The sequence below is a fragment of the Lissotriton helveticus genome, chromosome 12, assembly GCF_964261635.1.
Source record: "Lissotriton helveticus chromosome 12, aLisHel1.1, whole genome shotgun sequence".
Lineage (NCBI taxonomy): Eukaryota > Metazoa > Chordata > Amphibia > Caudata > Salamandridae > Lissotriton > Lissotriton helveticus.
The window spans coordinates 395,130,657-395,156,914 of record NC_136073.1 but is presented as its reverse complement, the minus strand read 5'-3'; the positions used below and the strand labels follow the sequence as shown (position 1 = coordinate 395,156,914).

The 26,258-nt window shown below is 48.9% G+C and overlaps 1 protein-coding gene across 1 annotated transcript in view; it reads right to left on the bottom strand.

Moving 5' to 3' along the window:
* Positions 1 to 26,258, bottom strand: part of LSM14A (LSM14A mRNA processing body assembly factor) — a 282,041-nt gene that overhangs the window by 200,533 nt on the left and 55,250 nt on the right. Inside the window, exon 2 of the mRNA XM_078671505.1 lies at positions 4,318 to 4,481. Coding sequence (XP_078527631.1) covers positions 4,318 to 4,481 — 164 coding nt within the window. The remainder of the gene's footprint in view (positions 1 to 4,317; positions 4,482 to 26,258) is intronic.

Genomic DNA, 26,258 nt, shown 5'->3' with positions numbered 1-26,258 from the left:
TAAAAGTCCCAATGCATTTCGGGCTTTAAAGACAGCCCTTCATCAGGGGAATCTAAAGAGACGATATATATGTTTTAGTATGAAGCAACATATCTGTAGACGTTTAAGAGACTCAAAGGAATGCGAAGAAGGCAGAAGTAGAGGTGATAGTGGAATGAAAATGGGGGTAAGGGAAAGATAAAGAAGTTATAGGGATGTGTCTAGTGGGAGTATCAGGGAGCCGGTAGATATGCTAAAACAGCTGTTGCACGGTGGCTTAGACGACGAAGTGAGTCATGCCTGTGCATTACCATTCGAACGAGTGACTGAGTAATGTAAAAAATAAGGAGAAGACCAGGCTGGTCACGAAATGTCATTACCCTGAGGAGGTGGTGTCAGGTGGTGTTAGAGCATGCGTCATCCTGTGCCGCGTAATCGTAAACTATAGGTATTGTCGTTTAAAATGATACGTGCAACAAAATTAGTAAAAAGCAAATGAAAAAAAACTTCTAGAACGGAGCAAAGCATGCGTCATCCTGGAACGCGGGGTCGGAAACCATACATTTTTGCAGTGTAGAAAAATGCATGCAAAGAATTAGTAGAGAGCGAGTGAAAAAAAACTTACAGAATGGAACAACAAAGTTCCTGGTATCTTTGCCAACAGGTTCCGTTTTACTAAAAGTCGTGAGTTTGTAATCTGGCAGAAAGAACCAAAAGTAAAAATCGCGTATCGGCGGGTTAGAAAAAGAAACGGGAGTATACGCAAAGTGATGCTCACCCAATCGTGATACTTAGTAACGTGAAAACGAGATAATCTTCTTAGGGGGCCATTGTTTCATCTGAAAGAAACATGCGAGGTGTAAGGAACACGTGTATCACACTAACGTGATAATAATGGTGCAAAGTTAGGTAATACAACTTACGGGGGTCGTATAAGGAGCGGCTTGCCAGGAACCCGGTGATAACTGACACTACGAGGCGTGATCGAGGAAACGCCGTGTGAAATGGCGGCTCTATGACCGCAGATTACTAAAAATAAAAAGTGGACTACAAGCCTGAGGGATTATGGCGGCCATCTTAGAAGGGTGAATAGAAAACGATGGAGGAAAAAGTTAGGATAAACAGTGTAAATAGATAAAAAATGAATAAAAAATGAATAGTGAGAAGTGAAAGAGACCTGTGGAGCAACAGATTATAAAGTGTAGTTCACTAATAGACAAATGAGGAATTCAATTAAAAAAATTCATAGTACAAAGTAGTTAACATGAGGACAAATATGCCAAATATAGTTTATATGAAACCACAATTAGAGAAAACATGCTAATTCGAATTTGTCATGGAGTCCTAGCGGGGTAAGAGTTTGCAGGAACCAGATCCAGTATGTTTCGCGCTGAGCCAGTTTTTTGTTGGTATCTCTGTCTGGGCGTTGTTCAACAACTTCCAGTACCCCACATTTCAATTGTGCAATGTTGTGTCTCAAATTACGCCAATTTTCAGCTATAGGGGAGCTAGTAGTTTGGGTCCTAATCAGAATCGTAGGAATTAAGCGGATAAATTCAGATGAGAACACTGGCATGCAGACAATTGAGAAATTCAAAGATAAATATCAGGCAAGGGGATACCCTTCCACAGTGATTCAACAAGCAGCAAACAGAACCTTGAAACTCAAAAGAGAACAACTTCTGAGTAAATCTATCAAAGCTAATTTACCTAGAAGAGAAGTTTTTGTGTCCACCTACTCTACTCAATCTAAAATGCTCAAAACGATCATCCAAGACCGATGGTCGTTGTTACGATCAGAGCCAGACTTTAAAGGCATGTTCCGCGAACCTCCCATGTTTGCTTACAAACGTGCAAGTAACTTACAAGAAATCCTGAATAAACTGACCAGTCCCGAAGTAATCCACAAGGGCATGCTTATGTGCATGAATTGTTCAAACTGCAGCAATATCATTAAAGGGAATAGTATCAATCACCCCAGATCAGGAAAACTCCTCCATCTTAAATTCAATGCCACTTGCAATAGTCGCCATGTGGTCTATTACATTAAATGTCCATGTGATCTAGTTTACGTTGGCAAAACAGAGAGAGCATTACGAACCCGGATTACTGAGCATAAAAGTCGGATTAGGACCCAAACTACTAGCTCCCCTATAGCTGAACATTGGCGTAATTTGAGACACAACATTGCACAATTGAAATGTGGGGTACTGGAAGTTGTTGAACAACGCCCAGACAGAGATACCAACAAAAAACTGGCTCAGCGCGAAACATACTGGATCTGGTTCCTGCAAACTCTTACCCCGCTAGGACTCAATGACAAATTCGAATGAGCATGTTTTCTCTAATTGTGGTTTCATATAAACTATATTTGGCATATTTGTCCTCATGTTAACTGCTTTGTACTATGAATTTTTTTAATTGAATTCCTCATTTGTCTGTTCGTGAACTACACTATGTAATCTGTTGCTCCACATGTCTCTCTCACTTCTCTTTTCATTTTTTATCTATTTACACTACTGTTTATCCTAACTTTTTCCTCTCCATCGTTTTCTATTCACCCTTCTAAGATGGCCGCCATAATCCCTCAGACTTGCAGTCCACTTTTTATTTTTAGTAATCTGCGGTCATAGAGCCGCCATTTCACACGGCGTTTCCTCGATCACGCCTCGTAGTGTCAGTTATCGCCGGGTTCCCGGCAAGCCGCTCCTTATACGACCCCCGGTAACTTGTATTACCTAACTTTGCACCATTATTATCACGTTAGTGTGATACACGTGTTACTTATACCTCGCACGTTTCTTTCAGATGAAACAAAGGCCCCCTAAGAAGATTCTCGTTTTCATGTTACTAAGTACCGCGATTGGGTGAGCATCACTTTGCGTATACTCCCGTTTCTTTTTCTAACCCGCCGATACGCGATTTTTACTTTTGGTTCTTTCTGCCAGATTACACACTCACGACTTTAGTGAAACGAAACCCGTTGGCAAAGATACCAGGAACTTTGTTGTTCCATTCTGTAAGGTTTTTTTCACTCGCTCTCTACTAATTCTTTGCATGCATTTTTCTACACGGCAAAAATGTATGGTTTGCGACCCCGTGTTCCAGGATGACGCATGCTTTGCTCCGTTCTATACGTTTTTTTTCATTTGCTTTTTACTAATTTTGTTGCATGTATCATTTTAAACGACAATACCTATAGTTTACGATTACGCGGCACAGGATGACGCATGCTCTAATACCACTTGACACCACCTCCTCATGGGAATGACATTTCGTGAACAGCCTGGTCTTCTCCTTATTTTTTACATCACTCAGTCACTCGTTCGAATGGTGATGCACAAGCATGACTCACTTCGTCGTCTAAGCCACCATGCAACAGCTGTTTTAGCATATCTACCGGCTCCCTGATACTCCCACTAGACACATCCCTATAACCTCTTTATCTTTCCCTTACCCCCATTTTCATTCCACTATCACCTCTACTTCTGCCTTCTTCGCATTCCTTTGAGTCTCTTAAACGTCTGCAGATATGTTGCTTCATACTAAAACATATACATCGTCTCTTTAGATTCCCCTGATGAAGGGCTGTCTTTAAAGCCCGAAATGCATTGGGACTTTTAAACAAAACTGTTGTTGAAGAATCGTGTTATCCACATTATATTATGTGATGTTGAACATTTTCAATGGATTTCCGATAAAGAAATTGAAGTACTACAAGCAAGAATTTGATGTCGTCATTATATCAACGTTTGAATACTGTTAATGTGATTTAATAGTCAAAACGTTATTGATACTGAATCGTGTTATCCACATTATATTATGTGATGTTGAACATTTTCAATGGATTTCCAATAAAGAAATTGAAGTACTACAAGCAAGAATTTGATGTCGTCATTATATCAACGTTTGAATACTGTTAATGTGATTTAATAGTCAAAACGTTATTGATACTTATTGAAACTGTTTTGATTTACACTCCTTTGAGTGATTTGGGCAGTGCATCAGGCCGTCCAGACCCAAATCTGGCGATTTACTTGCAAACCTACATAAACGCCACATCAGAACAGCGTCCATAGTTCAAATTAGTAGCATGTTTTACATCTGGTCCTAACTTACATTTTCAATCTACAATAGAAACCAAGTACAGCTTTAAACTACCACATAATATAGCACAAACTCTGAATCAATTATGCACAAAACAAAAGATGCATGGGATTCGTTGTCATTCACATGGAAAAGCAAACAGAATTCTTAACAGCAGAATATGACCTACTCCCATCGTAATAGAGTTTCTCAATAGAAAGGCCAGAGTAACTATTGCCATTCTCTTTTTACCTGAACAATAGCTGGGTCTTGAGGGAGGGAGCACTGTGGCTTGGGTGGCTCACAAACAGTCAGGTCTTTTATATCACTGCCTCGGAATATGATATACTCGAACACTTCATCTCTGGGAGGGATGGGCCTGTCTGTAGGACGATCCTCTGTCCCAAAAGAGCGAACTACAGAGAGAAAAAAGCCAAGTTATTATTTATTGAAAAGAGCGGCAGAGAGGAGTAGAACACTACACAACGAGCAACATTTCTAACTTACATACACAGTTCCTTGCCATAGAGAAATACCATATTCCAAGCAGGGAGCCTTTATTTAGAAATGCATTGCATTCAGTAAAGATTCATTTTGAAGTCGGTCAGATCCCTTAACTATCAGATTGAAATGCTGTTTTTTTTTTTTAAAAAGCCAAGAACTAGAGAACAGTGTTCCCTCGAACCCTGATCACCAGGACACACAGATCTTTTCTTAACTGTTAACTTCCAATACAGGATTCAGAATACACTAGGAGAGAGCACGCTAATGCAGCCAAGCTCAGATGTTTGGGGCATGACCCACATCAAGAGTATATGGTGCTGGGAGTATGTCACTATGAACTCCACAGCACCATAATGGCTTTACTCAAAACTGTGATGTTTGGTATCAAACTTCTCAGCACATTAAACCCACACGGATGCCAATGTGGGATTTAACGAAAAATGCACTCAGAGGGCATCTTAGAGATGCCCCCTGAAAAACTACCTAACAGTGTCCTGGCTGAGTGGCTGCTCACCAGCTGCCACCACCACCAGACATGTTTTTGGACCCCTGGGTCAAGTGCCTGCTGCTCTCGGGGGTCTGAAACAATGCAAATCCTAGGATGAAGTGCCAAGCCTCCGTCCCCAGGATGGGCAGGGTCCACGAAGGGGAAGATTCAAAGGCTTGCCGCCTTTCTGACCTACCTCAGCCATTTGCAGCTTCCAGCAACTGGCCCCCACCAGTTCTGACCACCACTCTGGGTGGAAGAATTGACAGGAAAACTAAGGGAAGAAAGGTGGTTTGCCCACCTTTGCCAATCCCACCCTCAAGTGGGGGAGGCGAAGTGAGGTACAATTCAGTCAGCGCCCTCTTGCAGATGGGGGACCCAGCCAACCAGAGAGAGGCATATGCCCGGTCCCGATGCAGGATGGCATAATAGGGGGTGAATCCACCACAAGGCAGGGACCCATTGGTCCTGACCTTTACTTAACTTGTAACAACCCTAAATCTAGTATTTAGAGGCAACCCTTAACCATGCCTCCTCAGACAAGATCCGACCCGAAGAAGAGGACTGAAGAAGCTGTGCTGAACTAAGAGGGAGGATGCCCACTGACTTGGCCCCAGCCCTACCATCCTGTCCTGTCCTGTCCTGTCCCCACCTCGAACCTGCTCCAGCGAAATCATGGTGTGTCCTGCAGCCAGCAGCCCCCAAGAACACGAAGGACCTGCCTTGCCTTCCCAAACCAAGACTTTGTCTCCTGTGAGCACTGAGTTTGCTCACCCACAGATTCTGTCTCAGTCCAAATCCGCGGGTCTGCACTGCTTTGCACCCGATGTCCACGCCAGAGTTCTAGTGGCCCACCACCACAAGGACGTCTCCCTGGCGATCCAGACAGGAGATCTGGTGATTTCTGACCTGCCTCAAATCGCCAATAGATGCCTGCAGCCCCTTTCTGGAGGGTCCCCCCGAACGTGACCAGAGCTGGTAAGAAAACCCAACGCCATCCCTGCACTTAATGTCCCACGGCATTGGGTGGACCAACCTACTGTATCACAGCATTCCAACTTACCTCTTCAACCAGAGGTCACCTCCAGAAGATCTTTACCACCTAGCCTGCAGTCTTTGTTGCAACCAGAGAATCCCCATTGAAAATAGGGCACCTGACTCAAAAACAGCACTCTGCACCCAGCTGCCCCTGCAGATGAACTTTGGGTGCTAACTTGGATCCTCCCTTGGCCCTTAGCCTAATACCAGGAGCTTTGCTCCCACACCCTTGTGGCCTGCTCGGGAGCAGCTACGAACCGGAGGCCGCCTATCCCCCTTTGGATAACATTGGGCCTCAGCACTCTGCACCTGGCCGCACTAGTGCAGCTGAGGGAGTTCCGAGAGTGCATCCATGACCCTGGGAAACCCTGCTAACTACAGAATACCAACTCCCACAAAGAAGTACTTACCTGCAAATCTTTAACTTTATTGCTTTCCATAGGATTGCATTGACTGTTTTTCCTTGAAAATTCTTCTAAGTGTGGAGTTGGTTTGTATGAAACATTGAAAAACTGCAAATGTACTACAAGGGAATTGCTTACCTTTTGCCAAAGAAATGTCTCAGTGTGATAGCTAGGAACATCACACTGATTAGCAAAAGTAACCTAAAAAGTAATCCCCAAAAAATTGCACAGTAATCCGTAAAGTAACTAAAAAGTAATTTCGAACTGTTGACTTGTCTGTAATTCAACCAACTACATTTAACTGTAAATCACTGCATAAGATTTTGCAAATTAATTCACTTACCTGCACCAGGCTTGGCTCGAAAAATAAAAGAACTAAATAAAATAACTTTTTATACAAATTGATCTGAGTCCAGTCTTTAAGTGTGTGATATCATTTCTTGCCCAAGTGTGTACAACAAATGCTTAACACTACCCTCTGATAAAGCCTCACTGATTGCCCACACTACCACAAATAGATAGGAGGGTGCGATCTACTTTTCTCTGCCTAACTTTGGGGTTCCACTGGACTGTGCACACTATATCTCATATTGGTATAGCATATACAGAGCCAGCTTCCTACACCGATTATCTGAGAACGAACAATGAGAGGTAAAGGATAGGTGATGTACACCAGGAACATACATAGTTTGGGACGCAATCTGGGCTGGAGGGAGGAGCTTGCCAAGCCTCCTCTGCCACCTACACCTGCTCTGGTGGAACCCTACCACCATGGACACTTCTCCTGTCCCATTCATTAATACCCACCTTATGTATTTGTCCCTCTGTATATAAACATTAATTTTCACTATAGATGTGCCTATCTTTGTGTATTGCTCTGTATAAGCATGTACAATAATGTTACAAAAACAAAAGAAAAAAAAAATCATCTTCGGCCTACATGTTCTTGCTTCCATTGTGGATCTATTTACCTCCATGTACTTGGATCTGTGTGTCTGTTACTTTTCTCCTGAAAAAGCATATCCAATGCACTACCCTAATTCTCATCCGCTACCTCTATCAATATCTTTAATCTGCATATACTTACCTCCTTTATGTATCTATATACTTTCAAATCTATATATCACTTTCTTCTAATTTAGCATTTCCAATGCACTACCCTATTTCTCAGCCTATACTTCTCTCAATATATCTTCTAGCCCAACTTTCTGACTCATCTCAAACTTTTCTACTACTCGTTCCAATTCACTACCCTCTCTCTCAGCCTATACATCTATCATATCCTCTACACCCACTCTTTTATCCCAAACCCCATACCACTACTATGTTCCCCAAAATAACCCTTTCTTGACTCTCTCCTACTCTACCCCTCCTTGCATCATCTGACACCTCTTACTATACCAATCCCCCAAAACAAACCTTTCCAAACTCTTCCCTCTGACTCTTCCCTCTCCAAAAACCCTTTTTACTCATCCAAAAGCCTCCTCCTACTGCAATGACCTGACAAAAGAAATCCTTCACTCTTCTATCCCTCCACTATCATTTTCAATCAAAATGGCAGACTAGCATGTTCACTTCTCTAACTCCATATTCCACTATACTAATTCACCACTAATCTGTTATGGGTTCCAGAGTAGCGTGCTACTCGCCAACAAAGTGTTTCAACACCTCGTTAGGGTTACAAGCGACATAAATGCAAACCTTTTTCCTTTTTTACCCCTCCCCGACCCTTTTCAATCAAAATGACTAACATATCCACCACTCAAATTACTTCATATTTCACTATACTAATTTTCAACACTAACCTTTATGGGTTCCGGAGTAGCCTGCTACTCGCCAGAAAAGTGCTTCAACACCCCATCAGGGGTAACAGGCGCTATATGAATGCAAACCTTCTTTCCTCTTATATCCTTCTGATATTCTTCCGAATCCAAATAACTAACATATCCACCACTTAAAATGTACTTGCATGTTTCACTATACTAATTCAACACTAATCCTCTATGGGTCCTGGAGTAGAGTGCTACTTGCCGAAAAAGCGCGTCGACGCCTCGTCAGGGGTAGTAAGCGCTATACAAATGCATTTACAATACAATATTTCCTCATCCATTCACTGCGAAAAAAGTAACTGCGTACTCCAGCATTAGGAGAGAACTTTGGACCATAATAAGATGTTGCAAAAATGCTATAGAATTTTCCCCTAATTGGACTCCAAAAAGTGTTCTCCTAATGATTTAACTATCTCCATGGTGAGGATAGTCTATTGCTCTTAAGTGGACTTCATAACGTAGTTTAAAAGTGGTTTAACAGTGCCTCCAGAGACTAAGCTCCTAACGCCTATAGGAGGATGCCATTAAGTGATTTACTGGTAGTTTTAACAGTACTTCAAAAAGATGAAATTCCACCAAAGACCGTTGGGGTAGAACCTCACCTTGGCCTGTCATGCAACCTCGCAAATGGCCACCTTAACCAATAATGATAATCAAAGCCAACAGTATTCAGAAAAAAAAAAAGAATTGTGCTATCTTAAAATGTGACAAATGTTTCAACTAACAGTGGTTTGTATGCGCAGCCTGCAAATCGTTCTCTTGTATACTTCTACATAGATAGCATAGAAAGCCTCAGTGATAAGTTTGTAGAATACTCCCCGAGAATACAACATGGAAACTCTACAGTTTTGCAACAATGCAACCAACTACCTTCAACCCTGCATTAATAAAATGGGGGTCATACCTGATCGCCTACTTAGTGAGCAATTTGAAGACCAAATAAGAGGTACAGAAAGAGAAATAGAAATGCTCCAATTTAATGAAGGTTTCATAATGATTCAGATGCTGGCTTTAAATGTAAAAAGGAAGTGTGTTTTATCTTTGTGCACATATAGTATGCCTGTTGGGCCTGAATGACGGTATTTGTGTTGGTTGGGATCCATTTGAAGATTCTGCCGAGCAAGCGAAGTGTGTGGAAGCAGGAGGAGGTGACTGCAATGACTTGTCGTTTCATGGTCCGGTGGCTGTCGAGGATGTTGCAGAGGATGCGTGCATGGTCGGTCAGTGTAGGTCCAAGTTCTGCAGGCCACCAGCTGTGGTCCCGTGTGGAGGTGTTCTTCCCAAAGATCAGTACTTCAGTTTTGTCGGAGGGCTGCAGGAAACGCCGGAGAGTCCTGGAGGGGTCAACCCACTGTGGACTTGGACTCTGGAGTGCGGGGCTACAAACCTTAGAGGCCTTCCCTGGTCACAGTACCCTTGGTCCACAGACACGCCATCGAACTCTGGAACCTCATCGACACCACAGCTCCTGACGTTGCCTTCCTCACGGAGACCTGGATGAACGCCTCTTCAGCGCCCGACATCGCCATCGCCATCCCGGACGGCTACAAGATCATCCGGAGGGACCGCACCGCCAACCAGATGGGAGGAGGCATCGCCATCATCCACAGGGACACCATCCGCATCACGACCCACACCGACGACATCCTGACTACCGCCGAACACCTACACTTCCAGATCCACACCGACCCGAAGACCACCCTCAGAGGCACCCTGATCTACCGACCCCCGGGACCACGCACACAATTCAGCGAGGACATCGCCGACTTCGTCAGCCCGCATGCCCTCCCCTCCGCTGACTACATCCTCCTGGGGGACCTCAACTTCCACCTGGAGAACAACAACGACCGCAACACCACCACCCTGCTCGACAACCTCGCCAACCTCGGACTCAAGCAACTGGTGACCACCCCCACCCACCTCGCCGGACACACACTCGACGCCGTCTTCTCATCCTGCAAAGACATCGCCTTCAGCCACGCCACAGGACTCCACTGGACGGACCACAGCTGCGTCCACTTCACCTTCAGAAGAACGACGATCCACCACCACCAGCAACAGGTCGCCCGCAGAAACTGGAGCAAGATCACAGTCGACCAGCTCGCCGCTTCCCTGAGCCAGCACCCTCCCGCCAGCTCAGCGAACCCCAGCCAGGCCGCCGACAACCTCACGAAGTGGATCAGCAACTGCGCGGACGAACTCGCCCCACTGAAGACCCCGCCCAGCAGACCCGGCAGCAAGAAGGCCCCATGGTTCACCGACGAACTCAAGAGCTCCAAGAAGAACTGCCGAGCCCTCGAGAAAGCCTGGAGAAGGGAGCCAACACCGGACAACATGACCACCCTCAAGCTTGCCACCCGGAAGCACCACCAGTTGATCCGCGACACCAAGAAAACTGCATTCAAGGACCGACTGGACAACAACGCACACAACTGCAAGGAACTCTTCAACATCGTGAAAGAGCTCTCCAACCCCAACGCCGGAAACAACGACATCACCCCATCGCAAGAACTCTGCAACTCCCTCGCCTCCTACTTCCACAACAAGATCGCGGACATACACAACAGCTTCAACACCCAACCGACGAACGCCACGTCCGACTCAACCGAACCACCGCCCCCCACCACCACCCTCCGCGCCTGGACTACTATCAGCACCGAAGACACCGTCCGCACGATGAACTCCATCCACTCCGGATCTCCGACCGACCCTTGCCCTCACCACGTCTTCAACAAGGCCGACGCCGTCATCGCACCCCACCTGCGGGACATCATCAACACCTCATTCGACACCGCCACCTTCCCTGAGAGCTGGAAGCACGCCGAACTCAGCGCTCTACTCAAGAAACCAACAGCGGACCCCACCGAACTGAAGAATTACCGCCCCATCTCGCTCCTCCCGTTTCCAGCCAAAGTCATCGAGAAGACCGTCAACAAGCAACTGGCCGCCTTCCTCGAGACGAACGGATCCCTCGACCCCTCACAGTCTGGCTTCCGAGCCAACCACAGCACCGAGACCGCCCTCATCGCGGCCACCGATGACATCCGAACCCTGATGGATAACGGAGAAACAGCGGCCCTCATCCTCCTAGACCTCTCCGCGGCCTTCGACACCGTCTGCCACCGCACCCTAGTGCAGCGCCTCTACAACGTCGGAATCCAGGAGAAGGCACTGGAATGGATCATCTCCTTCCTCGACGGAAGAACCCAGAGAGTCCGCCTACCTCCGTACAAATCAAAGGCCACCGAAGTCATCTGCGGCGTACCCCAAGGATCCTCGCTGAGCCCAACCCTCTTCAACGTCTACATGAGCCCCCTCGCGGCCATCGCACGCCAACACAACCTGAACATCATCTCCTACGCCGACGATACCCAGCTGATCCTCTCCCTTACCAACGACCCCGCCAGAGCCAACCTTCACGAAGGAAAGAAAGAAGTAGCCGAGTGGATGTCGACCAGCCGCCTGAAGCTGAACTCGGACAAGACGGAAGTCCTCATCCTGGGATCCTCGCCCTCCGCCTGGGACGACTCCTGGTGGCCCCCCGCCCTGGGAACTGCACCCAAACCGACAGACCACGCACGCAACCTGGGCTTCATCCTGGACTCCTCCCTCTCCATGACCAAGCAAGTCAACGCAGTCTCCTAGTCGTGCTTCAACATCCTGCGCATGCTACGGAAAATCTTCCGGTGGATCCCCACCGAGACCAGGAAGACTGTCACCCAGGCCCTCGTCACCAGCCGACTGGACTACGGCAACGCCCTCTATGCCGGAACCACCGCCAAGCTCCAGAAGAGACTCCAGCGGATGCAGAACGCCTCGGCCAGACTCATCCTCAACATCCCACGACACAGCCACATCTCCGGACACCTAAGAGACCTGCACTGGCTCCCGGTCAACAAGAGAATCACCTTCCGTCTCCTCACCCACGCACACAAAGCCCTACACGATCAAGGCCCGAGCTACCTCAACAACCGCATCAACTTCTACGCTCCCAAACGACACCTCCGATCAGCCAGTCACGCCCTCGCCGCCGTCCCCCGCATCCGAAGAACGACAACAGGAGGAAGGTCCTTCTCCTACCTGGCTGCCAAGACCTGGAACTCCCTCCCGACCGACCTGCGCCTGACCCAAGACCACCTCGCCTTCAGGAATAAGCTCAAGACCTGGCTGTTCGGGCAGTAGCAGCACCCCCCCCCCCTAGCGCCTTGAGAAACTCCGGGTAAGTAGAGCGCTCTATAAATGTCTATGATTGATTGATTGATTGGTACTCATGGTATCTTTTACAAGGGTCCTAATGTGGCCAGAGATGTGCCAATTGAGAGTACAAAGGTACAAGTTTGGGAAGTACAAAGGCCCTGAGAACCTGATTAGATGGGGCACGGGGCACCAAGTCAAAATGCATCAAGTGTCAGGCAAAAAGTGGGTGGGTTACTGCAACCGAAACAGACTTTACTACAGTAAGCCAAGTAGTAAGAGGTGTTTGTTTTATTCCATTAAAATAGTTACAAAAAACATTTGCATAGTAGCATATTAGATAATAAAAGCATCGTTCAATCGGAGGTTGTTTCAACATTATCAATATACCAATAAAACCTCTTAACTTAATTTTCACTTAAAAGCCACTGAAGATGTCTAGCATATTTGGCAAACCTTGCCAGTTCCATTGGAGTTTCCAGGTTAAAAAGAAGTTCCATCGCCTCAGTGCAAATATGTGTGCCTTATTTTAGAAATAGTGGTTTTAGTAAAGTGCGCCATACACAACAGATTCGGGCAGATACAGATGAAATGGACCTGGGAATCCTTGTATGGATGACAGTCTGCAGGTGCCATATTTACCAGGGATTGCCAGTGTACGTTTATATCCTTTATTGGTACAATCAGTCTGGCGAGCAGGATCAGCTTTAAAATTGGTTTATTCAGTGCACAGTTTAAGTAAGGCTGGCATAATGTGTACCTGTAAGAGCTTAAAATTACCTGGATATTAGTGGCAGAGGTTTTAATAGAACAAGATCTTCCCACCTGGATAAGAGCCTCACTTGTTTTTTCAGTATAGTTTTTAGGGTCAGTCGATGTATAAAAGTTTTCCAATTTGCCATGTCCAGGTTGAATTCAGAGCAGGCCACAGCCAAGTAGCCCGACCAAGAATTTTTGACATTTAGAAGAAAAAAAAAAAAAAAGGTTCTTCAAAATATTTCATTGTGTTGGGCGGTGAATCATGAATGTCCATTTTTCGAAGGTTTGTTTATCTCTAAGAAACAGTAGTTAGTATTAGATTCCTTACTTTAGAATATCCTCAGGCGTCAGACTGGATCCGGATATTTTTGCGTAGCAGTACCCATGCGCGTCGGTAGGCGTCGTCCGCGGCTCCGCGTCCGTCGTCGGCGCCGTGATGACGTTGTCTGAGTACTTAGACGCCGCCTCCGCGCGCTGACATCAGTTCTTATACACCGCTTTTCCGCGCCAGGAACGCAGAGCCATGATAAAAAACAACACAGGTGCCCTGAAACTAGGGCCCTGAAAGGGGATGACCTTAACCCTAGATATCGGTTCGCAGAACAGGGATGGGTGGGGCGGTAAGAAATCTAATACCAACTGCTGTTTCTTACAGATATATATCGTTACAGAAGGTAAGTAACTTGTGGATCTGAAAGAAACAGGTTAGTATTAGATTCCTTACCTTAGAATAGATACCCCAGCAAATACCAACCCCGGTGGTGGGTCTGCGAACCAATGATCACACCAGAAAGTCCTGGAGGACGGAACGGCCAAAGAAATCATCCCTCCGGACTTGGCTGTCCAGGAAGTAATGTCTTGCAAACGTATGCAGCGAGGCCCACGTAGCTGCCTGACAAATGTCCTGCAAGGGGACGCCCCGGCCCAGGGCAGTAGTAGCCGCCGTGGCCCGAGTGGAATAGGCCCTCAGCCCAACAGGAGGCTCCTTTTTAGCCAAAGAGTAGCATGCTTTGATGCACAAAACGACCCGCAGAGAGATGGTCAGTTTGTGCACTGCCCGCCCCTTCTTTGCGCCCACGTAACCAACAAAGAGTTGGTCATCCACCCGGAACTGGCGTGTGCGCTCTAGATAGAATGACAGCGCACGTTTTGGGTCCAGACGGTGGAGCCGCTCTTCCTCTTTAGAGGGATGCGGAGGCGGAAAGAAGGTGGGCAAGGTGATGGACTGCCCGATGTGAAAGGCTGTGACTACCTTGCAAACACAACAGTGATGGACAGAATGTGGATCAATGTCACACATTCACCCCAGTCCAAAGATCTGGGCCCAAATCCATCGTTTTCCACTCAACACCACCCTGGGTTAGACAATGGCGATATGCAAATCAGCGCCGACCCTGTGCCCCATGGGAACAGTCCAGTCCGAACTACAAAAGCCATGCCCTTCCCAGAACGGAAACAAGCATCCAAGGACCGGCCCGGTTTCGAGGTAACACCTCTCATCAGCCCGGCTAGCTTGATTCCAGTGGTGTGGAGTGCCTGGGACTCACGTCTGAGCATCCCCAGTACACTTAGAGCGGTAATTGCAAACACAACAGTGATGGACAGAATGTGGATCAACTACCTTGGGCAGGAAAGAGGGTCCCGTCCGCAACACAACCTTGTCCGGATGGACAGAAAGGAAAGGAGGTTTAGAGGAAAGAGCTTGGAGCTCACTCACTCTCCTGGCAGAGGTGATGGCAACCAGGAAAGCAGTCTTCAGAGTAAGAAGGCGAAGAGGACAGTTATGAAGCGGCTCAAAGGGAGCGCACGTCAGGTAAGTCAAAACCAGATTCAAGTCCCACTGGGGCATCACGAAAGGAACAGGGGGAAACATGAGTGATGCCCTTCAAGAATCTGTTAACAATCGGGGACTTGAACAAAGAAGGCTGATCAGGTAGCCTCAAGAAGGCGGAAAGGGCAGAAAGGTAGCCCTTGATAGTGCCCAGAGCAGAGCCCTGCTGGGCAAGAGAAAGAAGGAAGAGGAGAACCTCAGAAAGGGGGGCAGAGAGTGGATCCACAGCCTTTGCTGTGCACCATGCCACAAATCTGTTCCACCTGCAGGCGTATACCGACTTTGTGGAGGTACGCCTGGCTGCCAGAATCACATTACAAACTTCAGGAGGCAAGTCAAATGGCCTCAACTGTTGCCGCTCAATCTCCAAGCATGGAGGTGGAGACTGGACAGGTTCGGGTGGAGGACCGTCCCCTGCTGCTGTGACAGAAGGTCCTCCTGAAGAGGCAGACGAATCGGGGGATCGAATGACATGCTGAGTAGCTCGGGATACCAGTATCTTCATGCCCAGTCCGGAGCCACAAGGATGACTTGGGCCCGGTCGCGCTTGATCTTCTTCAGCACTCTGGGCAGAAGTGGTATAGGCGTTAAGGCATACAATAGACCGCAGCGCCACTCGCGATGAAAAGCGTCTCCGAGCGAGTGCCGCCTTGGAAATTCCCAACGCGCAGAACTGATGACATTGCGCGTTCTCTTCTGTGGCGAATAGATCTAACCAAGGCTCTCCCCACTGCTGAAAGAAGCCTTGCGCCACGTCAGAGTTCAGACGCTATTCGTGATCCATCATGCACCGACAGCTGAGTTTGTCCACCCTGGCGTTCAGGGAACCTGCCAGGTGTTGAACCACCAGGGTCACGCCATGATGTTCTAGCCACTGCCAGAGGCGCAGAGCCTCCTGGCATAGGGTCCACGACCTCACCCCGCCCTGTTTGTTGCAGTACCACATGACGGTGGTGTTGTCCGTGAACACCTGCACTACACTCCCCCGGACAGAGAGGAGGAATGCCTTCAGTGCAAGCCGGATCGCCCGCAACTCCAGTAGGTTGATGTGGATCCGGGACTCCACCGGAGACCAGAGGCCTCTGATCTCCACCTCTCCCATGTGGCCCCCCCAGCCCTGGAGGGACGGGTCCATCACAACTAAGTACTCCGGTTGGGGTAGGGAGAGGGATCTGCCGCTGACCCAATCGCGGTCTGTGAGCTACCACTGCAACTGTCTTGCAGTGCCCTCCGAGATCAAGACATGGTCGGACAAGTTTCCCTGATGGTGGGCCCACTGAAACTTCAGGTCCCACTGCAGAGCCCTCATCCGCCACCGGGCGTGATCCACCAAAAGGATGCAGGAGGCAATCAGCCCCAGAAGCCGCAGCGTCAAGCGGACCGAGACTCGGGATAAAGGCTGAAAGATCGGAATCAGAGCCTGAATATCTCGAACCCGCTACTCGGGAGGATAAACCCGAAACTGCGCAGAGTCCAGAACCGCTCCGATGAATAGGAGCTTCTGAGAGGGACACAGGTGTGACTTCGGCACATTGATGGAGAACCCCAGCAGGTGAAGAAGGTCGGCCATAGTCTGGAGGTGGCTGACTACGGTCTAGGGCGAGCCCGCCTTCAACAACCAGTCGTCGAGGTAGGGAAAGACTGAAACCCCTAACCTGCGCAGACGAGCCACGACCACCGCCATCACTTTCGTGAACACCCGTGGGGCGCTGGTAAGGCCAAAGGGGAGCACGGTAACTGAAAGTGCTCGTGGCCTACCGTGAACCGCAGGTAACGCCGGTGAGCCGGCAGGACGGGGATGTGAAAATGAGCGTCCTGCAAGTCCAACGCTACCATCTAGTCTCCGGGGTCCAGGGCAGCTAAGACCTGAGCCAGTGTCAGCATCTTGAACTTCTCCTTCCGAAGGAAGCCGTTGACGTTCCAAGGATCCAAGAGAGGGCGTAGGCCCCCTTTGCCCTTCTTGGGTACCAGAAAGTAGTGGGAGTAACAACCCAACCTACTTCTGGCCCAGGAACGCGCTCGATGGCCCCCTTGGCCAAGAGGGCGGTAACTTCCTCTTGCAGAAGTTGCAAGTGATCCCCCGACACGCGGTGGCACTGCGGTGGCATGGCTGGAGGGGTCCCCTCGAAGGGGAGGGAGTAGCCCCTTCGGTCGATTTGCAGCACCCACCTGTACGATGTGACAGTGCGCCGGTGGTGATGGCGAACCCTGCCCCCCACCGGCGTCACATGGGCCTGAAAACTCGGAAGGTTTTGAGGTGGATGCTGCAGGGGCTGGTGTGGTCTGGCCTCGCCGTTGTCCCCGACCGCCACCACGACGGTTTCCACGTCCGCCACCGCGCTGAATGGTAGTTTGCGGCCCGTGGCTGGCAGAACATGTGGGTGCGCCCCTTCCTTGGCCACAAAAGGGGAGAAAAGCAGCAGTTCGCTAGCACAGGCCGAAATGCCCAAAGACTAGGCCGTATCCCTGGAGTCCTTAAAGCGCTCGAGCGCATGGTCTGCTTTGTCGCCGAAGAGGCGACGGCCATCGAACGGCATATCCATAAGTGTGTTTTGGACATCAGCCGAGAAGTTGGCAGACCTCAACCAGGCTTGGCGACGAATCGCCACCGTCGTTGCCATCGCTCTGCCTAGTGAGTCAGTAGTGTCCAGTCCACACCGGATGGAATAACGCGCCGCATCTCGACCCTCCACAAGGGCTTGGCCGAGTTTAGCCCGGACCTCCACCGGGCATTCTGGCAGCACGTCTGCGACCGTATCCCACAGAGAGTGGGTGTAGCGGCCCAAGAGGCATGCGGTGTTGACTGACCGCAATCCTAAACTCAGGGAGGAGGATACTTTCTTTCCGTATTGCTCATACCTCTTGGATTCCCGGTCGGGGGAGCCGACGGGAATGCGGTCTGGGAATTAGAGGCCTGGATGACCAGGCTCTTGGGAGTGGGGTAGGTAGACAAAGCAAGGGTCGCCCGGAGCCGGGCAGCGGCGCCTGGCCACGTTCCTATCCACAGGCGGACCTGTAGCGGGCTTGGACCAAGTGCCCAGAAGTACGTCTGATAAGGCCTCATTAAACGGCAGCAGAGGCTCGGCAGAGCTTGCCTGCGGTTTAAGGACCTCAGTGAGGAGGTTAGTCCTCACGGCCGCGATGGGGAGCTCAAGGTCCAAGGCCTTGGCCGCCCTCATCAGCACCATGATATAGGCAGCCCCCTCCTCCGTAGCCACGCTAGGAGGGGAGACAAAACCAGTGTCGGGCGAAGTGTCCAGACCACTGGCCTCCCCAAGCTCTCCTGTCCAGTCTACAGAAGACTGACACTCACGTGCCAGAGAGTCCTCAGACCCCTCCCAATCCCCCTCGTCACCCATCGCCTGGTACTCAGGCTCAAAGGATGGGGCCGGGTAGTAGAAGTAAAAATCTCCCATCGGTGTCCAGAGCGGCGCCGTTCCGACGCCGGACCCGAATCGAGGGCAGGACCAGGGACGGCGTCGTCCTGGGACGGCAGTGGGGGCGACAGCCTTGGGGCCGGCGCCGCCGTGAGGTCGACCTGCGGCATCTGGACCGAAGCCGCCAACGGCGCCTGTGCCGAAGCACCCGACGGCGCCGGGGCCGAAGCACCTTGCCCGGGTGGGGACCCAGTCGGGACCGCTTGGCCCGAAGGCACCGCGGAATCAGACGGAGGAGCGAGCGACCTCATGGCCATGAGGAAGTCCTCAATCTCCCCCGGCGTCACATTCTGCCCAGGGACCGGCGGGTATGGAGCAGGCCACGACACCGGCGGAGCCACGTGGGCGGTGTCGCCCGAACCCCCGGCCGCATCACGCGAGTGTCAGGGGGAGTCAGAAGAACGATGGTGCCTCTTCGACTTCTTGTGCCTCTTACCTGAGGACTTCGAGCCCGAAGAAGACTCCCGGAACTGTGGGGACTTCGGCCCCGCGACCGGTCCCTCGATCTCCTTCCGGACCGGGTCCTCGAGCAGCGGACTGCCGAAGCTCGAGTCGCTTACAGGACCGCTCCCGTCTAGCTTTAGACGTCAGGGCCCGGCAGTTGGAGCAGGACTTGTCGTCGTGGTCCGGGCCTAGACAGTGCAGGCACCGGCGATGGGGGTCGGTAACGGACATCAGTCGGCGCAGGGCTTGAACCCGGGCATCCCTACCGGCATCATCTGAGTCGAGAGACTTCGAAAGTAGATCAAAAAGGCTCGTAAAAAGTTAATCAAAAATTGACTAGGGTAAAACTTTTTCCGGATCTGCGCTTGCTGGCGCGGAAAAAAGAAGAACTGACGTCAGTGCGCGGAGGCGGCGTCTAAGTACTCAGACGACGTCATCACGGCACCCACAACGGACTCGGAGCCGCGGATGACGCCTACCGAAGCGCATGGGTACTGCTACGCAAAAATTTCCAGATCCAATCTGATGCCTGGGGATATTCTAAGGTAAGGAATCTAATATTAACCTGTTTCTTTCTGATTCGATAAGTTTATGAGCACAACAATGCGTCAACTCCATAATGTTTGCCAAGGCTGCAGCTTGACACCGCACTAAAATACATTTTTTTTCCAAACGTTAAACAGCACGCATTTGTTTAAATGTTAACTGCAGTTAAAGGAAGCACTTAAGGTGTAGTGCACCCCTTAAGTGTAGGACCACCATCATTTTTGAAGGCAGAAAACCTGTAAAAATATGCTTCATTAACTTGCAGAACCATTTCACCTTAGATTATAGTAGCGCATTCAAAATATATATTTTTCAAGTTATAGTTTTCAAACATGAATTTAGAAACGTTCGTGCTTCCCCTGCCCCCCCCTTTCCAAAACAACAATGTCAATAGTGATTGCATCCAAACACATGAGAAGGATTTGTACAGCACACCTCCTCAAGTCATGTATTTCAAGGTCCTCTTATATGGGATAATGAAGAATAAAATTGAAATAAAACAACTGCCAAGGATCACACAATTTGGTCAAGTGGGGAAGTTTTCTGGTTTCACAATGGTGCAATTCAGTTCAGCCACTAGATGTACATGTTTCGCTTCCCCTACACGTACTTTACGCCCACACACCAAGCACCACCCTGCTGGCATCAGTCAAGCCCTCGTCACACCTAAGACCAAACTTGGCTGCCCCCAAGGGAATGCTTGCGAGTAACCATGTTCTAGAACATCATTGATAACTTAACTGATGACAAATGAAACAGCGTCATTGATAACATCACTGTGCATTGCAAGGTAGTTTAACTTGTTTTCACCCCTAGTGAATATAAATCTTTGCCCAGAAAGCGTGTCCATCACAAAGATATTACAGTATTCATTAAAGAACCAGAACATCTTAGCCAATTCGGTTTTAAAAACAAATCTCAAAACATGCACAAGACAGTAAGGCTTGAAGCAGATCAACCCACAGGTAGCTTTCAAAACTGTACTGCATTCTTAACAAGCAAATCTTTCAATAAAATAAAAGGGCTTAGAAAAAAATTAATGGAAAATTGAAGGGAAGGACTGGTCCACCTTCCCATGCACTTGAAGAGCACTTCTTTTTCATTGGACATGCAATCTTAAATGTATAATTAATGAAAACAACTGCTGAGCCTGCAGTGAAAATTCCCACAATACTAGATGCAGAAAAGGTGTTCAACCTTGTGAGCTGAAAAGGACTTTTTCAATTTTAACCCGTTGGCCGCTGCCGCGATTTCGCTGCAGTTTTAAAAAACAGGCGGGGCTGCGTCGGCCGTTGAACGTGCGCAGCACCAGCCAGGTAGTGCTCCGAACGGACGGCAGCACTTAACGGGTTAACAAAATATATCTTTCCGACATAGTTCTCAATTTTGATTGCCTCCCTTTATAAAAATCACCACAGCACACTTGACAATCAATAATAAGCCAGCTGAGTAGACAGAGGAAGGGGGACAAGTCAAGGTTGCTACCTTTCCCAGATTGTTTGCTTACTTTTTTTTTTTTAACCCTTGGCAACAAATGTACATTTTCAGACTAAACCTGTATTAGAGGTTTCTAAACTGAAACTCTATACCTACGACACAGTACTGTTTTAAAGGCAGATCTTCATAACAGTCGGCTTTAGGTGCTCTAAAAGATGTACTTATGATTGATTGGTTAAAGGATGAACGCAGAAAAAAAGATGTTTGTTTTATTAATCTACCTCCTGTGTTCAGATAGAACTATAAGATAAAACCCAAAGTTCACTATTCTGAACATATGGATTATCTTCATAATCTCAATTATCTTCCACAATGAAAAGCGCATGTATTCTAATGGGAGAGATTGCTGCTCTCAATTATTGGCAGTCTCTTGTAAATCAAAATGTCAATTTTACAAAGTTTCAGATCCCTACATTCTAACCAGTAGCTTTTTCTGATACAATACATGAAATTGTTTTGAGTTTTATTTAGCACACAAAATAGTCTAGGATGGAACTAAAGTATGTAACGTTTGCTGGCCTACAAGGAGGGCTGGGTTTGCCATATGTCAGACTTCATTATACAGTGACAGCAGTTTGGGGATTTTTTCCACTGTCACAACTAGTTTTGATAATGTAATGGTTAAAATAATGTCAAGAGAATTGAATATTCATAATTGACCACCCTTTAATAAAATGCTCAAAACTAAGACCATTTTGCATAAATGATGCTTTTCTAATAAGTTCAATATTCCCCTTTTTCAGGCAGAAATATCCGAACAAGAACGTAAATATTTATTTCTGACCATCACCAATTTGGTTTGAGGAATAAGTAAGAAACGAGGCACATAAAAAAATTAGTGATTTCTTTTTGAGGAAAACAGTTGGGGTGGGGTTGAACATGTTCAAGTAGAAAATCTCGTCAGCTCAACGGATTCCATGTAAAATACTACCTGTGCATCCTTAGTTCAAATATTTTTTATTAAGGCCCATAATGTAATGCTTCCATTTTGGTACAATGAATTACAACAGAACCCACCAGATTAGTAAAGAGATTACAGGGAAAAGGAGATGCATAAGTAAATGTTAAAACCTCAGCCCCATGTTGGAAGACTACAATAGAATGGGTTATATAACCTACTGAGAGCTGTTGATTTCTTCAAATGCAATTTTATAACGTATGGAGGTTATATTTAATGCTTGTAAAGCTGAATACTTTCTCCATGCTTACATTCTTATGTTACCTCAAACACACATTTTTAGGGTAAAAGGTGATCAGAAACACATTTTGAGATTGGACAGTACTAAAGGAATTGTGTTACCCATTGTTTTCTAAATTAGTATTGAAATAAACTTTAAACACTTTACCCAATCCCAAAACAGTTTACTCTGGAGTATCTGAAGAGCTTGAACAACAGAATTTTAAGCCAAATTTTATTTTTCTGTGCACACATTTTTATCACAAATCTTTGGAAATAAACTATACAATCCCCACTTTAAAATGAGTGGTGTTCAAACAAAGTCTACAACAAGCCAATGAGAATTTTGGCACTGCTGCCTTATGAATCAATTGAGTAAATAATATTAGTTTTGTGGAAGAGATGCATATAATTGCAGTAGTATTCAGCAGTATCCTGTTGTGTCGAGGGATTCCTAAGAAAGGCCTGGTCTACCAGTGCTGGTGGGGTAGTACTTTTCCAAAGCTTTTTCTTTCTATTCTTTCCCTTTTTCATCCCCCCGTCATTCTGGTGTTTAAACTTGGTCTTCACGTTATAGTAATTCAAAGCCAATAGTAAATATTTCCACCAATAAGATCAATATTTTCAATACACATTAAAGTAACAAGCATTTACAATGCAACGGTCTCGCCTTTGCAAAAGTTAGAGCTATTGGCATTGTAAATGACAATATTTTTATTTATGTGTTGGTTTAGAAAACCGATAAATAAATGGCATTGTCATTTACAATGCCAATAGCTTAATCTCTCGCAAATGCGAGACCTATTGCATTTGCACACACACACACACACAGTGCAACACACACACAGAGCCACACACACAGCCAGAGCCACACACACACACAGCCACACACACAGCCACACACACACACACACACAGACAGAGCCACATAGCCACACACACAGACAGACAGAGCCACACACAGACAGAGCCACACACACACACACACACACACACACAGAGCCACACACACACAGACAGAGCCACACACACACAGACAGAGCCACACACACACAGCCACACCCACACACACACACACACACACACACACAGCCACACCCACACACAGATAGAGGTGGTACTCCAATAGCGGAGTATGTTAGTTATCAATCGGAGCTTGGTGCAACTCTGAATGGGTATCATGCATTGCTATCATGTGCTTTCCAAAATCACCATAAAACACCACGCAGTGCAAAAAATAATCTACACTGCCCCATATGCACTACACGTCGTACCAGAGAGAATAAATTTGGCACCGTGCGATGATCTAGGCTGTGCCACATGTCGAGCACCCTGAAATATGTGGCACATTATGCATAACTTACCATGGCCAGTAAAAAGGGTGCAACACAACCTACATGGGCGCTAATATCTCTCACTTAAAAAAAATAATTTACTGAACATGTCCGCGTTCGAGGTGGCTTGTTGGTGGTAGTTCACATCAGACCGCCACGGAAATAACACCTTCCCATGCCATTGACAAAAAGTGCTCAAAAACCGAATATCCAAATAGTTTTATAACATTTTCCAGACTAGAACGGGTGAATACATGCACGGCATTTTCAGGGATTATATTTTAACAATATCATTGTTTTTAACACCGTCTGAGCTAATTTATAGATCTAGCTATGTGCAATTACTGGTTTAAAATTGCCTGCACGGGGCGTAGCCAAGATGGCGGCGGAGTAGGACGTTTTTCTAGGTCCCTCCGGCGCCGAATCATCCAAGCTTTGTTTAGCACCCTCCTGGACGGTTTGGACCCGAGACCCTCTGTCGCCCTGTTCCCCCTGGGGCCCGGTGCCGAAAACGGGACCTCCCGGAGTGCGGACAGCAGTGTGGGACAGGCGGGAAGCGAGACCGGAGCGGACGCAGCCCTCACCTGGTGCTGGGAGCTGGGCCGTCCGGTGCGGAGTCGGACGGAGCCTGCGCCCTGCTTCCTGCCACGGGCCGGCTCGAAATAGACCCCAGACGCCATCGACTTATCACCTCCTGGTAACAGAGCAGCGGAGCCGCTGATTGAGGTGAGCGCGTTGGGCTGCAGGAAGCAAGGGAGCTGTGCAGCGGCCCGGAGGCGCAAAAATCTAGCCCGGGGATCTCCGGCCTACGTTGCCGACCGATGGCGGCCCGGTCAGCCCTCCTGATGTGAACCCCGCTTCCCTGCTTGTAATCGGATTGGGGCGGTCTGTGGGGAATATCGAGACAGTGCCTTCCACCAGCGAGGTGGCGACAGCGCCTCTGGGCCTTGTGGGAATCCTGAGTTGAGGAGCCGCCGGCGCGAAAATCGAGCCCGGGGATCGCGGGCCTACAACATCTAGGGGCCTTCGGGGTGGACCTGGGTCCTGGCTCTTGTGGCGGGCTCCCCGGGGCGAGCTTGTAGATGCTTGGAATGCGGCTGTAGGCACACCTGGACCATAGCGGGCAGTGAAGTGCCCAGTGGACAGCTGGGGCCTGGTGGTCAACCTGCCGCCCCGTGAACTTGCCAGTGAGAGCTGTGTCCCAGCGGAAAGACCTACCCTCGCGGGGGGTGGGGAAATCGGCCCCGGAGCTCTGCTTTGAAAGCGCGTTGGGCGCCAACTGTGCCGGCGAGGAGGCCGAAGTGGTCGGCCCCACGGTGAGTGACTTTGCGGCCATAGTGCGCCTTGCCTTTGGCGGTCCCCTGGATAGTGGGCCAAATCGGGCCCTGAATAAGCGGGAGGGCCCTGGGCCCGCGTTCGTGCCCCCCCTGGCCGGGCCTGCGACGACGCGCCTTGGCCTGGTAGTGGAGGTGCAGCTGAATCGGGCCCGCAGGTGCGGGGCGAGGCCGTTGGCAGAAGGCCCGCAGAAGGTTTGGGACTGTGCCCTTGGTGTCTGGGCGGCTTGGGTCACCCCACGAATCGACCCACGGGTCGACCACTGCCCTGGTGCGCAGGAGGGGAAAGCGCGACAAAGCGCCGGCCATTGCCTTAGTTCACCGGAGGGGAAGAAGCGGCATGGCGTTGAACAGGCCGAAGAAGGACACGCCCCCGAAGGACGGGGTTCCGAAGAGCTCGCCGCGGCGTCCCCCGCCGGTGGCCGATAAGCCCCCCAGTTCGGATGACAGTGAAGCTCCTGCCACCAAAGCCTTCATGCAAGAGCTCTTCACAGCCATAAAGGAGGACATCCAGGAGCTGCGGACTCAGCTAGCCTCAGATTTGAGGGAAGTGAGGAGGGATGTCGACGCCATTGGAGACAGGGTTGCAACCCTGGAGGAGCATGACTTGGGGACGGCCGAGGACATACATCAGATTCAGCAAGACGTCCTACGACTCACGGAGCAGAACCTCGACCTGCAGGCTCATTCGGAGGATCTAGAGAATAGATCCCGGCGCAATAATGTTAGGATCAGAGCGGTCCCGTGCAAAGGAGAGGGAGCAGACCTACGGGAATACGTCGACTGCCTCTTCCGCCACGTCCTGCAAGAGGAAGACCTCCGAGAGATTCAGTTGGACAGAGTTCATAGGGTTGGCCTTCCGCGTGGATCCAATGCACCTCCTCCTGATATCCTGGTATGCGTCCACGATTTTCAGCTTAAAGAACAGATTCTGAGGAAGGCGCGCGAGCACAATCCCCTCGTGTTCCGTGACCATCGCCCGGTGCTGTACCAGGATTTGGCGGCCTCCACTCTGGCCAAACGGAGAGACTTTCGGCCGATCACCACTTTCCTACGTGAGCAAGGGGTCCCCTATTCCTGGGGGCATCCTTTCAGACTGGTCTTCAGGTGGAAAGGCAAGTTGATCCAGGTGCGGTCCTTGGAGGCAGCTCGTGAACTGCTGGGGCTGGATGGCCCCGATGCCCGGTTGGAAGCCTCGTCCTCCCCATCGAGATGACGTTGTCGCTCCGCGGAGTGGCAAACAGTGGGCAAACCAGCGAAACCTGCAGGTCCGGACTTATCCATTAGGTGGTTGGTGGGGTCAAGTCCATGCCCCCAACCCTTTGGACTTTCGTGACGGACTATCGTTCCCTCCTTTTGCCTATTGTGCAGGGGGTTC